The sequence below is a fragment of the Sebastes umbrosus genome, chromosome 17 (assembly GCF_015220745.1).
Source record: "Sebastes umbrosus isolate fSebUmb1 chromosome 17, fSebUmb1.pri, whole genome shotgun sequence".
NCBI lineage: Eukaryota > Metazoa > Chordata > Actinopteri > Perciformes > Sebastidae > Sebastes > Sebastes umbrosus.
In genome coordinates this window covers 11,937,551-11,954,631 of record NC_051285.1, presented here as the reverse complement: position 1 = coordinate 11,954,631, position 17,081 = coordinate 11,937,551, and the positions used below count along the sequence as shown (strand labels likewise).

Sequence of the window (17,081 nt, the reverse complement as noted above, 5' to 3'; positions counted from 1 at the left end):
GGGGGACGACTGAGTCATTAGAAGTACCTTGTGAAAGATGAATTACATACATTAAATGTAATTTAGTTCCATTCATTTTAAACGATGTGTATATATATATATATATATATATATATATATATATATATACACACATATATATATATATATATATGTGTATATATATATACACATATATATATATATATATATATAGATATATATATATGTATATATATACACATATATATATATACATATATATATATATATATATATATATATATATGTATATATATATACACATATATATATGTGTATTTATTTATACTTACCTTAATGGAAGCTTAATTTTTTTTGACTGTGTGGAAAACTTAAGAGTTAATTAAAATATGTAGTATACACAAAAAAAAGATTTCTAGCAGAATTACTGTCAAAAATTAAATGATTACTAAACTCTCTGTCGAATAAATTTGATAATAAAATATGGGTTAAATTATGAAACCAAGATTTAAGTATGATGATATCATTCAAAATAAGATTCAAAATAATTTAAACGGAGCAAAATTAAATTTTTATGAAAGTGGTAAAAAAGCTGGTAAACTACAGTCTACATGATTAAAAAAGCAGACGACGAGACAAGAGTATTGAGACCGCAAATCACTCAATAACTGTTGACCATTTGCATTATATTACGATGGAAACACATTAAAGTGATCACGTCTGTGCGAATGAAATTGATCACCATAAGCGGAGGATTATTATAACCAATTTTTTTTCTTTTTCTTTATTCCTCATGCAGATTATCATCTAATTGACATTTGTGTATTTATTACATGAATATAAAGTAATGAAACAGACCGCTTTGCTATTTACTGAATTTTATTGACAGTTTCAAAATACAGTATAGCTGTTTCAAGGACAGCTTCAACCACAGGTGCTTTCCCCATGCGGTGTGCATTTGTTTCCTGTTTCCATCACAAGCAGCCATGACTGTTTACTACACAAGTTAGCCTGATGAACACCAAGTTTCGCTGCTGCATCTCGTTGGCTCATTTTGGCAGTTTGTCATAAGCTTTGAGGAGATTACGTTTTTCATTAAGAGAAAATTACTTTTTCCCGTCATGATTTCAATGTGCATGAAGCACCAGCCTGAGGCATAGACTGTATAAGAAGTAGATGTAGTCACCGTGACGTCACCCATTGGTTGGTGGACTGCTGCTTTGAAGTGCACCAAAATTTGACGAAGCGCTCCCTTGGGTCCCCAGCAATGCACCCGCCAAGTGTGAAATAGATCGGATTAGTGGCCCTTTGAGATATGCAAATAATATTTACCCACATACATACATACATACATACATACATACCCACAGACAGACAGAGAGTCCTTGCTTTATAGTTAAATTTGAATGTGTCCCGTCTGAAAAATGAATATTCTCCGGTGAAAACATTATCAAGCTCAGTCTGAACAGGGAGGTTATTGACAATAAAAAGTATCTGTTCTGTAGCTGCGGTACAAAAAACATTGTATACATTTGTTTGAGACAAGTAAGTTACATAATCAAGGTGTTTTTTAATGTCTAACATCTCTGAATGTATCTTCATGTGTTTCTGTGCATGCAGTGGCATCACCTGTTGCTGGGCAGACTTCAGACTTCGTCAACAAGATCTTGGAGAACACAGGACGCGGCGATCCCACCGGCGGACTAGTCGGCCTGCGAGTCCCCACCTCCAAAATCTAGACAAACCGCGGTCCACTGAGAGGAGTGGACTAAATATTACCACCGTGCTGTCCCATTGTAACTATGCTCCCCTCTGCATGCACCTCCAACCCAGAGTACATACACATTGTTAGTCACACAAACACACATACCACTCCCTGTGTGTATGTATGTGTGCTTGTTTTAGCCATGCACATGTATGGCATACACCCTAGCTTCCTGTCTCTCTGCACACTGTGCGCAGAGTCAGTGCGTCACTGTCTCCCAACCCATCGTGAGCGTCTGTTGGGAAAAAAAGCAAGGGATGGTTAGGTGTATAGCTAATAGCACGTCCTAAATCCACTGGTGATTATTAGATGTGTTTAACATAGTGTTGTGTAGGGTCGGCTCTATCGGAGGTCTGCTTCCGGGGCTGACACGGAGACAGTCACATGAGTGTAACCACTGGAATACTTTCACACAATTTGTTTGAGGTTGTAATGACAGAGGAAGGATTACACGTCAGACACCATCAAAGGATGGAAGAAGTTCCAGTTATCAATACCTAGAGGAGGTTCACATGGCAACAAAAATTAACTCCAGGATGTTAAATTGACCCACTCAAAAGTACTTTGATGAAAACAGCTTTGGTTGCCAAGACAGCTGCAGAGAAAAAAAAGAGCAGGGTTGCTCCGAGGCGTTTCGGGGTGGCTGGAAATATTTTGTATTGAAGGCCTAAATATGTTCATGCCATCCCCTGTTTGCCAATCAGGTCTGCTGTTGTTAAAATGTAGGAGTTAACTTTTAGCAAAACAAAGCTCGAAACAAAAAAGGCAGCAGAAGCTTAAAGTTAAAATTAGACTTTTAATGATTAAGCGACAGACATCCTGCTGGGTTGAAGTTAACGGCAGGCAGGAGTGAGCTTAATGGCTCATTTTGAGGACGTTAACTTAATCAGCAGGAGGTGGTTGACCATGTGGAGAGGAAGTGCATGTAGTTTGGTGCTTTTTGGCCTTGTGCTGGTTATAACTGGACTGGGTGAACCGGGCATTTTGCCAGAATGGGAGCAGACTGTGAGGAAGATGATGATGTTGGCGATGAAGATGACATAAACAGTAATCCATCTCCTCTAGGAAACTGTACATAAAAGTGTCTCCCAGTGAAAAACGGCACCGGCTCCCCTTTTTGTACAGTAGAGATGACCAGGCTAACAGTTTGGTGTGTTCATACTAGTGTTTGATCAGAGTTCTATTCATTGTGCCTTGTGTATGTATGTGTGTGTTTCTGTAGGTCTGAGTGAGTGTGTGTGAGAGGGTTTGAACGAGGAGAGGTGATTGGTCAGAACTCCCTGAGGTCCAGCCAAGGAGAGGACAGCTTTACACTGAGGGAGGTTGTTAGTGAATGCGAGGAGGGAGACAACTTCGGGGGTTGTGTGTTTTTCAGTTGTCTGAAGATATTCTGAATGTACATAAAAAAAGTGGAAGCTCTCGTTGCGTCATGCCACAGAGTCTGTGTATATAGGAGGGCTCTGCAATGGATTACTTTTGGTTTTTGGTACTCTGTCTTTAGGGATTGGGGGAGGGTTAACAGATATTTTCGTTTAGAGTTACAAAAAAATATTTGCACACTATATTTTGATTGTTTTTTGTACCAAAGACACATGCAACGAAATGGCGACCAGCCAGTTAAAGTAAGGTTTTGCACAGCTTACCTGACGCCGTATTGAATGTAAGAAATGTGGGAGGGTCAGGGAACTTCTTAGAACTGTGAAATTAGCTTGGGTCCAATTCTGTACAGAAAAGGAACATTCATTCATTTTTTTAAATCTGAAAATTAACCCCATCTGTGGGCTTCTCCAGTAGACGTGTTGCTTAGCAAGCACTTCATTCCTGAACTGATTCCTCCCTCCACATGCTAATTGTTTTAATGGCGCTATCTAGGACAAAAAACCCAAGAGCGCTAGTAGATAAGCTATGTTACATTTTTGTTTGTCAAAATGTCACCAACAATAACCAAAATGTTTTGTTCCTGTTTTCGCTTGATTTCTGTATGTAGACGAGGTCTAGTTCATCAACAAAATATTAACTGAATTGTGTTTTAAAGTACTGTATATAGAAATATTAATGCTATATCTATCAATGGTGAAATGCCACTTTTCATGACAATTGATTCATTTTTAAGCATGACACATTTCTAAAGCCTATCCTTGCATTGAGAAGTTAGAGGAAAAAAAAAACACAAAAACCAAAAAAAAAGAAGTTCTCGTTATATTTTTGTACTTTAGCTGCCTGCTATCTTTCGTGTTGGTTTGGAAGTATTCGTTGAGTGGAGAGAAGGAGATGCGAGAGGAGAAAGGTCTTAAAGAGCAGCCAGTCGATCTGATAGTTGGATAAATAAACCGACACTTGACCCCTCCGGTCTCCTTTGCTGGCTGAAGGATATACAGAGAATCAGGACTGGATTCATTTGAAACACAATGCAGTGACGCCATGGCCTAGTGTGAATGGTCTATAAAGAGAATGAGGACATGCTGTCTTTAGCAAAGACAGGGATTTGTCAAGGAAAGCAAGAAACTCTGAGGACAACAATGTGGAGATGTGAGAAAGCCAAAGCCATTTGAGTCTGTCCCAGATTGATCTGGATTCAGTGCATTGTTTCTCCTCTTTGACCATGAAATCGGTTGAATTTTGCATTTCCTGGGATTGGCATTGCTGCCTTTGAGGTCGCATTGCTGAATTTAATCTGCCTGGCCTTGCCTTCGGTCCTCAGCTCACATCCTTCCTGACCGGTCACAGCCGCAAACTTTCTTCACCAAAACACGCAGAGTTACAATATCCAGGCCACAAATTGGCAGCATGTCCAACATTTAGAAATGCATGATGCCTGTATGCTTGCCTCCCTGCTGCCTCCTCAGAGAAAATGCCGCCAATCCCGGGAATTTTAAAATTCAACCAGAGTTCACTCCGTTAGCAGGCGAATACAAACAAAAGATACGCGTTTGACAAGGCTGAATTCAGGTTAGCTTGAAGTGATGAAAGTACTCCTTCACAGAATGAACTCTGATGATGGTGATGCAGAGCTGTGGTCTTTCAGTATCACGTGATTGAATAACAGCTAGTGCTACATATATATATTTTTACTGATTTCTGTTCCGTCTAAAAAGGGAGAAATGGTGCTTTTTTTCTGAAACTAGAATGATGAGTATCCATGATTCTTATTCGATTTCTTAGTTCTAGTTGTAGCCTAATGACTTGCTCTCCCCTACCGTCCATAGCTATTTTCTTAGTAGTGATTCATTTTTTGTAAATAGACTATAAGTTAATATGTATCTTCTAAATGTTAGATATATGTATAGAATACTCTATCGTATATGTTTGAAAACAAAAGCACTTTGTCCAAAAAAGGAAAAAAACAACAAAAAGAAAAGCATTTTTTTCTTCCATTTGCTGCTAAAAGGCCTGGTGTGAATGCTGCAAGTGTACTTGACGACTACTTGCTAGGATGGATCTATTACCTGATGTGGCTAGGTCTATAAACTAGCAGGGAATAGGTGTACGGCCTGACGAGGGTTAGGTCTACATGTTTCTGGAGCCATGTAATGATATGATGTGTTGTATGAGCGCATATCATTGCTTGACTTTGGGAAGCCCAGTCTCTTGACAGGATAGGTCTATTTCCTGGCCAGGAACCGTGTGGATAGTGTGTTTGTGGTCTTAAAAAAAAAGAGGGTTTTGATTCCAGGGCCCCTACGTTGATCCTGATGCTGACCCCCTTGGCGTCATGATTCATTTGCCTTCAGTAGAGGTTTCCTATGGAAAAACAAATTCTGCTTTGGCTTCCTCTTCAGGGTGATGTACAGTGTAGACACATTTCTCCAGAGAGCTATATTGTTATCATTTGTAAACTGATTTCTACTTGTGACTTAATGAGGAGGGGGTTTAGCCTAGGGCGGCCAGGAAGAGCCCGTTTGAAAGATGTTGTTCCGGGCCGCCTTGGGGGAAGTTACTATATCACTGTACTGTATGGCAAGCCAGTTACAAATGGAGACTCAATCCGGACACTTATTGCCTTTTTGAACTTTTCACTTACACACAAACAAAAATAATAACTTGGCAGGCATGTCAGTTGCCAAGGGGTGTGTCCGAGGTTTATGACATTGTTCTGCCAATACACGGTCAACAACAACAACAACAACAACAAAATCATTCAGCCTGATTGGCTCAAAACAACCTTGACTGAAGTAGCAGACGTGATGAAATATGGCTGAAAAATGGCTTCAAAGATTTGAGTGCTCAGGTGGGACAATATTTGAAGCAATTCTTTTCAGCTACATTTTGGTCTGGTAGGGGGTCAACGGTGGTTAAAGGGCTGCTGGTTGGCCAACAGTAGACCAGCTCAGCGGAGCGCGTGTGTTTTGTAGTCGATCACGAGGCTGATTCAAGAAAGAGTCCTCACAGGTTTTTACATTTAACATGATAGGCGCAAGCTGTGCAACTTTACATTCAAGCAAGGAGACTCTGTGGCATTTTAACAGTCAAGGAAATGAGTGAAAATCCACGCCAGTAAAAATATTCCTTATTCTTTTTATTTCTTGTTGATATAAATCCTATACAGTCAACTATTAAGCTAATAGAGTGTGTAACTTTGTGCTACTCTTGTCCAATACAAGCTAAGTGGATCCATAAAGCTCTTCTTCAGCAAATCAGGGTAATATCGTTCTTCTATCTGACATATGTGATGACATATAAAATCAAAAGAAAATATATTTATGTATTCCAATTATTGTCGCCATTCTTTACTCTGTACAAAATATTTTGTGTGTGTGTGTGTGTGTGTTATGAATTATCAATGTCAATCAATATAGTGCAATGCTCTCTACACAAACTGAAAAAAAAAGGCCAACAGACTTGTCACAATAATTCACAAAGTTTCTCCGCTTTCTCCAGATCGGTATTCAAGCATACACAACTTACAACATTTTCCTCTCACTAAGGATTTGACTCTGATTTCCTGCCGTGATCCAAATGGGGTTTTGTCACATGGTGCTGATCACTTGTCATTATCCAAGAAACCATCCAAGATTTAAAATTGCATCTGTATTTTGATCCACTCACAGATAACGTGATTATTGTTCTCAATATTTGTCCTCAGACCAGACTTCCCCTCCCGATCATTTTCATTTATTTTAACTGTCCCTGTTGGACCAATCAGAGAAAGATTGTTACTCTGAACAACAACAGAATGGTGATTTCTGTGTTATTGAGCTGTATGATCGCTATTGTTAAGAATACCATTATTTCTTTTGTAAAAGTCAGACTCCTGGATTTGATACCACTGCCTAAAGTCACAGAGGATCTTTATTTCATCTGAGAGGTGCATAATATTCACCAGAACTGCTAACTAAATGCACTTATTCTGGTGTATTGTTGATTTAAATAGCAAGTGGAATTTCTAATGTTAACATGTTACATGGTAACATGATATATATTCAACTTGTGTATTCAAGAACAATCTCCAGAGGAAATGTTTTGTAACGCTTTTTTATATTATTGTTTCTGTAATTTTTGCATAATTTCAAAGAAGTTTCCTTGAAAGAGCTATGCAATTTGGTAAAATAATAATTCATACACTTACAGTTAATCAATTCCAGTCTTAGTCCGTGCAAAGCAGGTCAGCTGAACAAAACACAATTCAACATATATGGAGAATAGAAATTCAATAATGAGTGAGATATACTTGAAATTAAAGCTGCACTAATCAATATTTATGTATAAAAATATATATACACGAATACTTCATGTAAAGTGACAGGTGTTGCACGTAGTAATGAACCCACAGAGGACTGAATAGACTGCAGCTTCCCTCAGCTATACTGAGATTCCCTCAGCTATACTGAGATTTTTAGTATCTTTAAGCTCATTGTTTTGGTTTTTACGTCCCACAACTTCACTGTTTTGGTTTAGTCTTGCCGCTCTCATCAGCGTAGTTTCCAGCCCCGGCTGTAAAGCTCTAAAAACCCACTGTTCACTATCTGCTCAGGACCAAACGGCAGACAGTTATCTGGTGAATATAGTGGAACATTTAGCTGCTAAATATCCAGATATTTCTGTCAGGAGTTGGTAGAGACCAAAACAGAGTTAAAAGAGAGTTAATATTGGACAGACACACGACTCAAAATGAATGATACTGTTTGCTAACATGTTCACCACAACAAATTTAGGAGAAAAGATACATAAAGAAACTTCTTAGGAGGTTATTAGGAAATTACAGTTCTGTAAGATGAGCGTTACCAAATATTTTTATCTCAATAAATTGGGTTTGTAAAAAAAAAAAAAAAAAAAAAATGACCTCACCTCCTGCTGGTTGTGATGTCAGATCTCAGAGTCTGGTTTCAAGTTTCTTGCGGGGCATTTGAAATGTTTCCCGTCTTGTTCGGACCCATGTGGGCTGCCCTCGTTGCCTGTCAAAACGTCTTCAGAGGCTACCACCCTCCACATTTTCCCTGTGTAACAAACAGAAATGTACTCTGTGACAAAAAAAAACAAAACGCAGTAGGAATGATGTTTCTGCATGCCGATTCCCTGCATAGCACTGAGAGAATCAAGTGACGTCTGGAGTTCTTTGTAGATTGGGAAATAATTTGGCCAATCAACTGAAATCCATCGTCACAAAGTTCACTTACTGCACTCTCAGTCGAATGATTTCATACTTGCTGCTATTGAATGAGCACAAAGAGACTTTTTGGTTTAGAGTGTCCATGACACAATTACAGTATATTATTACAACACACCCTGTTTTTTTTTTCTCCACACCTTTTTCCTACGACAGTCAAAAGACCAACAGTGTTACTCACCTTGCACTTGGTTTTTGAATTTGATGCCTGCTGAACCAGGTGCCTTAATCAAATATATGAGAACACAAATCTGCACCTTCTGTCAGTCTGGAGGGGGTTTCCCGACAGAAACGAGGGGCTGGGTTTCCCAAAAACCTAAACTTGAAGTACAAAAATGAAATGAAAACCTAATTTTAACCCTAAATCAATACATTTTTTTTTTATAATAATCAGCCTTTAGCAGCAGAGAAGCTGTTTGTCATGTCTGCATAGGATGTCCCTTTCAAAGTATTTCCGAAGAAGAGCATAAATGTAAACTAAATTGATGTTTTGGGAAACCTGGTTCAATTTTTTAACTATTTCTCTGCCCACCATGCCACGTTATTGTGTTTTCTGTATTGGCTGCTGCTGCTATCACCGCTGGTGTGTCCGTGTAGAGAAGAGCAAACTTCCACTGTGTCTGAGGCAGAGGGAGACTTGGGCCTGCTTTTTACCTAGTCAATTACAATGCATTCTTCTTATTCTTCTGTGGTTTTGACATGGAGCACCGTGTTGCTGCCTCTTGAGACCTTTTTCGAGAAAAACAAAACAAAAAAGCATAAAACAGACCTTTTCGTTTCTTAACTTTGCTATTATGAAGTGCCAGACCCTCCTTGAAGTCAGTGTTGGCACTGAGTCGCAGGTTGCGGATGAAGCAACAAACTGAGCATGGAGGTAAACTGTGGTGCTAATCTGTCAGTGGCTGGGTGCTAACATGGCTGTGTTAAAAAGCTGTATTAGCCATATTATTCCTTCTGTCGATGACTCTGGTCAGTCTTTTGTTTCTGACTGCTGTATGCTGACATAGCGAGGTATAACTCTGCTGCTGCTGCTGCTTTGCTGATGAATGTAGACTAGTCTTCCTCAGCAGGATCATACAGACAGACGCGAGTGTCTGGTGGAGCTTTTCCTGTTGTGCTACTTCCTGTTAGACTTTTGTTTTGGAACACAGAGGGAGACTGTTGTCGTCAGGATCCTGAAAGATCATGAATGTTGTATCTTTATATGGCCGCTGTCCTGCTTGTATGTTTAAACTCTTTTTTTTTTTTTTTAAATTAATATTATGGTTTGATATTTATGCTCTGACTTCGTCAAATGTTGCACGTTTGAATTTTTTTTCCTAAATTATATTTTATTGCCTTTTTTCCCTGATCCCAGTGTTCATACCATTTCTTTGATATTTATTTGTTTCGTCCTGTAAATTAACATGTAAGGAGACAATTTGTTGAAACTAGACTTTATAGCTTTTCCACTGAAGTGGGCTTTACCAGGAGTCACAGACTTCACATGAGATTCATAGACATGAATCAAAGTCACAGTGAAACCAGAAATGAGTTTTTCTTTTTTTTTTTCCAATGTTATTTTATACAACTATGTAATTATAATTACAAAATTCCTTTTTTGTGTTTTTACCTAGAAATTGTATTAGATTTACTCATAATATATCTGTAATATTACCTCATCATGTACCATAAATAAGACTTTTGTATAATCAAGCCACTGGAGATGCAAATGGCTATAAAAACGATCATTAATTAATGTTTAATTAGACAGTAAAGAGTGCATCAATAAAAAGATCAGATTGCAAAGCAATTTAGTTTGACAATAGAAAGAGACAATAGAAATACAATAAATCTGTAGAAATAAAATAAATCTGATTAAAATTTGATTTATAAATTACTAAATAAATCAACAGATAATTAATATAGATAAACAAATTTGTAAATATGCTTGCAAAATCCAAATAAAACAACAGGCTTGCAAATAGAATGAACAGTGCAAAAGACTGGAAACAGGGAAACTTGCTCCGTCCTCAACTTATAAACATCCACCTATCAGCACCTCTAATGCTCACTGGTTAACATGTTAAATCTCAGCTCAGTGTGTAGAGTGGTTGTCCTTTAACCACAAGGTTGATGGTTCAATCCCTAGTTCCTATTGTCTGCATCTAATAAAGTATTTTTTTAATTGGTACCAAAATATAAACCAGTTTTACAGGGATCATGTGCCGGACTACTTCTTGGCACGGGGAAGTGACTTCCTGGAGTCCTGTTGTCACTGTGAGGTTGCCAGGCAACCAGTTGTTGGCTGGGATGCACTCAATCAGAAAGATGAACAAGAGATCTAGTCATTTTCTTTAGCGTTTGTGTGGACACAAGTCGTTTTCGCAACAAAACAGCATTTTTAAAAAATGTGTTGGTTTAGTGCGGACAGAACTAAAAAGTTTTACTGAAAGTAAAACACAGACTGCACCGACTTTCACCAGATTTGTCCACAAAACTTACAATATGTCATCAGAATAATTTAAAAGGTATAATTTAGGGTTTTCAATTGATTAGAATATTTAATCGCGATTAATAGCAAATTAATCACACATTTTTATCTGTTCAAAATGTACCTTAAAAAGGGAGATTTGTCAAGTATTTAATACTCTTATCAACATGGGAGTGGGCAAATATGCTTGCTTTATGCAAATGTATGTATACATTTATTATTGGAAATCAAATACCAACACAAAACGAAGACAAATATTGTCCAGAAACCCTCACAGGTACTGCATTTAGCATAAAAATATGCTCAAATCTAGTATAAATACATAAAATACCAAACATAGTGGCTTCACTTACTGCCTTCCTGTCTTTCAGTATCCTATGACTTTATACTTTCTCTGCATTATGCTCTGCACTAATGCCACTTAAAGAAAACAAGATGCTGCAGTTTCATTGTGACTTTGAGTAATCGTTGTCTGTGAAGCCCATGAGGCGTTCTGTCATTGAAGGTTTGAGGTGGTCGGACGGGGCGATAGAGCCCTAAACCAGACTCACCGTGTCAGCAAAGAGAACCTCTCCTTGACACAACTCTTCTTTAGTCATGACTCTGGACCGAGGTTCCGGTGCTCCGCAGCCTCGGAGCTCAGGTTAGGAGTCGGCTTGCCTGCTCTCTCTAACTTTGGTGGGGAAATTTGAACATTTGATCAGTTTTCTGGGAAAACTTCACCACTGCGCCAGAGATGTTTCGCCCCCTTCTGGGTGCTTTTTTTTGTTTTTCAGAAGGGCTTTGGTTCGCAGTTGTCTTGTCAGGGAGCTTCTGAGATTAGCCAGGGGCCACTAAAGGCTGGTGGGCAGAGACCCCTCACCCTCCCCTGCAATGAATGATCCACGGGGGGAGTCATTTCCTCTTTTGCAGACTGATGTTAAAGAAGTAAACAACAACAACCAACCCTTGATAATAAAAAACAAAACCCCTCTTTCCATATCTACACACGTCATCATTCAACACTGCAGTAATTTACATCTCCTTCCAGATTTGCCAAAATGCATGGAGAGAGAGACATTTAACAAACAGAAAATGTTTATCCTAAAGCATATGTTCTGTTTCTTTATTTTTTCAATTTTGATAATAAAGACAGACAGTGAGATGATTTTATAGGAAAATCCTTACAAGTCCATGTAGAGGATGTGGGAGGTATCGGTCATCCTGAGCTCCACAGCTACATGCCATTGTTATGATGCTTCTGGTCTTGTATGGTAACTTATTTGACTAGATCAACAGCATGGGATCTTTCTGTAGTTAGTCCTGTGTGTGTTCCTCTCCCCAGTCTCAGTAGGAAGGCTGTACTTCATTGCTAAGTGCTCTATAATAGATCTCTTGGTGATTATAATTTCATAAAGAAGCAAAACCTGCAGAAAGTGTATCCTGCTGAAACTAACTTGATCCTCTCTTTAGCAATGACGTCTATATTTGTAGTTCACATATATGCCTGTTCGAATACAATATCTTGACAGTTGTTATATTTATGTTGTGTAATAAATGTCGTGCTGGGTTTTTACTTTTGTTTTATCTAACTTTTTGTTTTTGTTTTACATTGTATTTTTTTTCTTTCTTGGAGGCACAGTGGGTGGCTTCATGCACAGGCATGGAAATCTAAAAAAAGTTTATTTTTTTGGTTTGTACTGTAACAGCTCATTCTGTTTCAGAGCTTCTGAGAGTTTTTGTCTCTGGCTGCTTGACATCCTGCGGACACCTGCCCTGAATCTCTGTTGTGTTATTGTGCCTCTCTTTTTCTTTTTCTTTCTTATTTTTTAAATCATTCTTTCTCTGTTGTATCAGCCGGGAGTTGGTACTACAGCTCTGCTTGTAACCACAATAGTCTGATTATGTTTATTGATTTTATTATCAAAATAATAAAACCATTAGCACCCCATCCTGACTCTTGTGTGTTTATTGGTTAAAGTAACTGTGTACGCATGGGGTTTTGGATGACTGAGATGAAGATCCAAGTGTACATACTGATTTATACAAATGTTATATATATATACATCCACGACTTCAAACTTCTTCAAATATAGTCTTGGCTTTTTTGGATTAGATTTTGGAAAGCAGGGTTTGGATCAGCAACTGAATTCTGTATAAAATATTAATTTCCACCCCACTTACCACAAGATACAACATCACATCAAATACGTCAATTTGGATATTGGTTCCCATTTTCCTTTTGATAAAGCTTAGCATAGCAAACATGACAAAGAAAGTCTGAGGACTATATTCTGAAAATACAAAAAGAGCATCAAAAAGATATTCAATTAAATCTCAAGTCTCCATACCTATCACATCTAAATCAGGAACATGAACATTTTTAAATAATAATTGTCATAAATCATGATATAAAGGACAAAATACAATTAATTGAATTTCATCTCAACCTCATTCAGTTCACAATATTGACACAGTCTTTCTTCTTCAATTACACCACATTTGTAATGTCTCTTAAATAAACAGTTAGTTCTCAATTTTGGCTTTTGACAGATTTCTTCTGCCCATGTATGCATTTGGCCCGGACTTGGTATTTAATCTCATCCACTTCCACAGTTGCTTTTTGAAAATAGTGTTCTTCAAGTCCACATTATTTTACTAATTCAAGTATTTCCAAAGAATAACTTGTATATAGATGCAGTTTGACAGGAAACCTGTCAAAACGATTGCATTAGTGATGTGTTGGTGACGAACGAGCCGGCTCAAAGAGCTGGCTCTTTTAAGTGAACGATGGGAGCCGGCTCCCGTCCGAGAGACGTTTTTTTTAATTAATTTTGTTATTTTGTTATTAATTCAAGGCAGAATGATAGGATGATCTTCTCCGCGCCATGGGCACTCCATGCACTGACTGTGACTGAATGTTGTGTTGATGTCGTCCTTGCAACCAATCAGTTGATGACAGACAAGGATCATACCATCAAGCAGGGAAGGGTGGGGAGGGGCGGGGGAGCATGGCATGCTGACAGTCTACAGGTACAGAGCAGGAGGGCGTTGGGCAGCGTTGCGTTGCGTTGCGTTGCGTTGCGTTGCGTTGCGTTGCGTTGCGGTCGGTTGCGTTGCGGTCGGTTGCGTTGCGTTGCGTTGCGTTGTGTTTGCGTTGCGTTGCGGTGCGTTGCAGTGTGGTACGGTGCACGAATAGCAGACAAGATGAGTGACAGTCGGAAACGAAGCAGCATGTAAAATTATGGTATTCTGGAAATTCTAAGGTTTGGTATAATTCTATTGAATAATTTAAGTGATATATGTGCACACATACTAATCATAGGTCAAAACAGCGCTAAATTTGGCTGAATTATAAAAGGTGGAAGTGGTTAAACGAAGAGCCGTTTGGGAGCCGAAAGAGCCGGCTCTTCTTGGTGAGCTGAGCCAAATGAACCGGCTCACTAAAAAGAGCCTAAATTCCCATCACTATGGTCATTGGTATGAATAATAGACTGGAGGCCATCAGCAAAACGCGTCTCGTCTTTTTGGCCTCTCAGCTCACCGTACCTAAACAAACATGGCGTCTTCTGCGGACGTACACGTCCGAATCTGTGGACAAGAGATTATAAAATATGACCTCGAGATTAAGGCTCTCGTTCAGGTAATAACTGAGAAGGAGTGGTTGGTCTTTTTAATTCCTGCTGGTTATGTTATATTATATATATTGGTTGTGAGAGATGTCCGTGAAGGCATCACACACAACAGGTCTGAACGTTGCTCTCACTGTTAGTTAGCAGTGAAGCTAACAGTAGCTAACGGTTAAACAGTTAAGAGACTCGGTAATAGAAAGAGGTAACGTGTCCGCTTATTAATGTAATGATAGTAACGTTGTTTACTTTAGTGTCGTCGATCACTGCTGACATTTCCCCTCGATTTTAATGACTTAATTTAGCTGTAGGATTAGCTCCTTCGTGGTTAGCATGAAGCTAACTAACCAGCTGATCCAACAGCTGTGCTGATTGACTGGTTGGGTCGCAGGGAGCACATGGGAGAAGTTTGTTTTCAGGGATTTAGAGCTGAAACAAGTAGCCAGGCCAACAATTTAAATAAACGACACATCATTTTAAATAATATCCTTAAGTAAAACATGTACTAGTTCCAGCTTTTCAAATGGGAACCTTTCATAGCAGTATTGTTGGATTTTGTTCAGAGAAAACAAACTGTTAAGCTATTTTTATCATTATTTCTGACATTTTATAGACTAATTGATTAATTGATTAATCAAGAAAGTAGTTAAATCTGTAGATGAATCCATACAGTATAACGTTAGAGTCACAGCCTTAATATTTGCTATAAAATGTTATTTGAAAATATTTACATGACATAGGCTACTGCATATAGGTTACTATTGTGTTGTGTAGATGATTACCAATACAAGTAATATAAGTAAAACTGTGGAAGTGTATAAGGGCTTAGAGCGTTATGATAGAAGTATATGATGGCCATCCAATGCTCTATTATGTCTCATAAGTTGTTGCATAAATTTGTTTCACAGATTTGGTGCTAAATTTAACATTTTTTCTTACCACTCAAATTGATAAAAATTATAGAAACTGCTCAGAAACCCCCTTATTGTCAACCTACCTAGGGGAGCCATACATCCTCTGAATGCTCTAGGTCTATAGTTTGTGGTTGTGAAGTTTCATGAGGATGTGATTATCCTAGAGGTCATCTTATACAGTGAGGTCAAAGGGAAAAATGGTTTCACTATATGCAATGGCTACTAAGGGGACTAACATCATCACATATAAATTCAATTGGGCTCATTGGATCCACAAGAGTCTCAGCTTTACAGTGATACCCAATTTATGCAATTCCAAGACTGTTTAGGGACCCCAGTATGCAGAAATATTCAAATACACCCTTTTAGTATAGGTGAAAATAACACATTTATACTGCATGAAGAAAATGTTTTTTTGCCCCCAACTGCATGCAATTAGCATAAATAATAAATAAAGACTCGTGGGTACCCATAGAACCCATTTTCATTCAGATATCTTGAGGCCTGAGGTCAAGGGACCTCTTTGAAAATCGTCATGCCAGTTTTTTCCTCACCAATATTTAGCGTAGTGTTATTTAGTCTTCTTGCCGACACGGTTGGTACCAATGGGTTCCTTAGGTTTTCTAGTTTCATATGATAGCAGTACCTTCACTCTAGCTCTAAAACAAAGCCTGCTACAGCTTACAGCCTGAAAAAAGTATAGTTGGCTGAGGGCACCAGCGCCCTCAAGGAGTGGAAGATTATATACTCATGAATACATACCATTTAATTGTGTGTTTGTGTGTTACCTGCAGGACATCAGGGATTGCTCTGGACCTCAGTCAACTCTCATGGAGTTCAACTCTCACGTCAAAGAGAAGTTCAACAAGCTCAGACTCAGAATACAGGTCAGGCCTCACATCACATGTAATGTGTTGCATCTGACAGAGTTCTTGCTTAAAATCCAAACTGTTTTATTTGACGTGGTGTGTTGTTGTCAGGATCTGGAGCAGATGGCCAGAGAGCAGGACAGAGAAACGGACAGACTGGCCATCCAGGCAGAGACGGAGAGCCAGAGAAGGCAAATGCTGAGGTGTGTGAACTCATTTCCCCCTTGAATTACTGACTTTATTGATGTCATCAATCCCACTAAAATGCCAGCGTTCAGTTCAGTGTTTGAGTGAGTGAACCAATCTGCATCTCGCTCTCATTCAACACATCAAAATGAGCTGTCACGCTTGGTTGTAACCCCTCTTTGCTCGTTGCATCAGGTTTGGTGGGACCTCTGTAACCTCTAATTTATTTAGTTCCTGATGCTTTAGGAAGTATTTCACATTCTAGGTGTTGACCCTTGAAAGAAATGTGCAGTACATTCATATCTGGAGCTAATAGGACTTTCAGAGGCAGATGATGCAAGTAGTAAATTTGGCATTGATGGGGTCAAACAGCACGCACACAAAACAGATTCAGACACAACAGACCAGATGAGAAGAAGAAATCTTTAACAGGAACCAAAGTTCTCAAAGTTGGTTTCTTTGTTATTTTTCTGTGGATTCCAGTAACCAGACAGCGTGGAGGAAAGCTAACCTGGCTTGTAAACTAGCCATAGACAACACGGAGAAGGACGAGCTGCTGCGTCGAGTAGAAAACCCGAGCATCAGACAGAGGTCAGTACTATTCCGAGGCTGAAGCTCTACTGTGGTGATGAAATGATGAGTCCATCAACTTCATACCATATCATATGATTTGAGCATAT

The 17,081-nt window shown here is 38.7% G+C and overlaps 2 protein-coding genes across 4 annotated transcripts in view; both read left to right on the top strand.

The window, feature by feature from the left end:
* Positions 1 to 9,550, top strand: part of crebrf (creb3 regulatory factor) — a 30,455-nt gene extending 20,905 nt beyond the window's left edge. For both annotated transcript variants that reach the window (XM_037747955.1, XM_037747956.1), the window contains exon 10: positions 1,603 to 9,550. In XM_037747955.1, coding sequence (XP_037603883.1) covers positions 1,603 to 1,721 — 119 coding nt within the window. In that variant the 3' untranslated portion in view covers positions 1,722 to 9,550. The remainder of the gene's footprint in view (positions 1 to 1,602) is intronic.
* Positions 9,551 to 14,291: 4,741 nt separating this feature from the next.
* Positions 14,292 to 17,081, top strand: part of bnip1b (BCL2 interacting protein 1b) — a 6,422-nt gene continuing 3,632 nt past the window's right edge. The window contains exons 1-4 of one of the 2 annotated variants that reach the window (XM_037748101.1): positions 14,292 to 14,446; positions 16,141 to 16,233; positions 16,327 to 16,418; positions 16,885 to 16,992. In XM_037748101.1, the coding sequence (XP_037604029.1) occupies positions 14,363 to 14,446; positions 16,141 to 16,233; positions 16,327 to 16,418; positions 16,885 to 16,992 (377 nt within the window). In that variant the 5' untranslated portion in view covers positions 14,292 to 14,362. Of the gene's footprint in view, positions 14,447 to 16,140; positions 16,419 to 16,884; positions 16,993 to 17,081 lie in introns of both variants that reach the window. The other variant, XM_037748100.1, reaches the window with a different exon arrangement.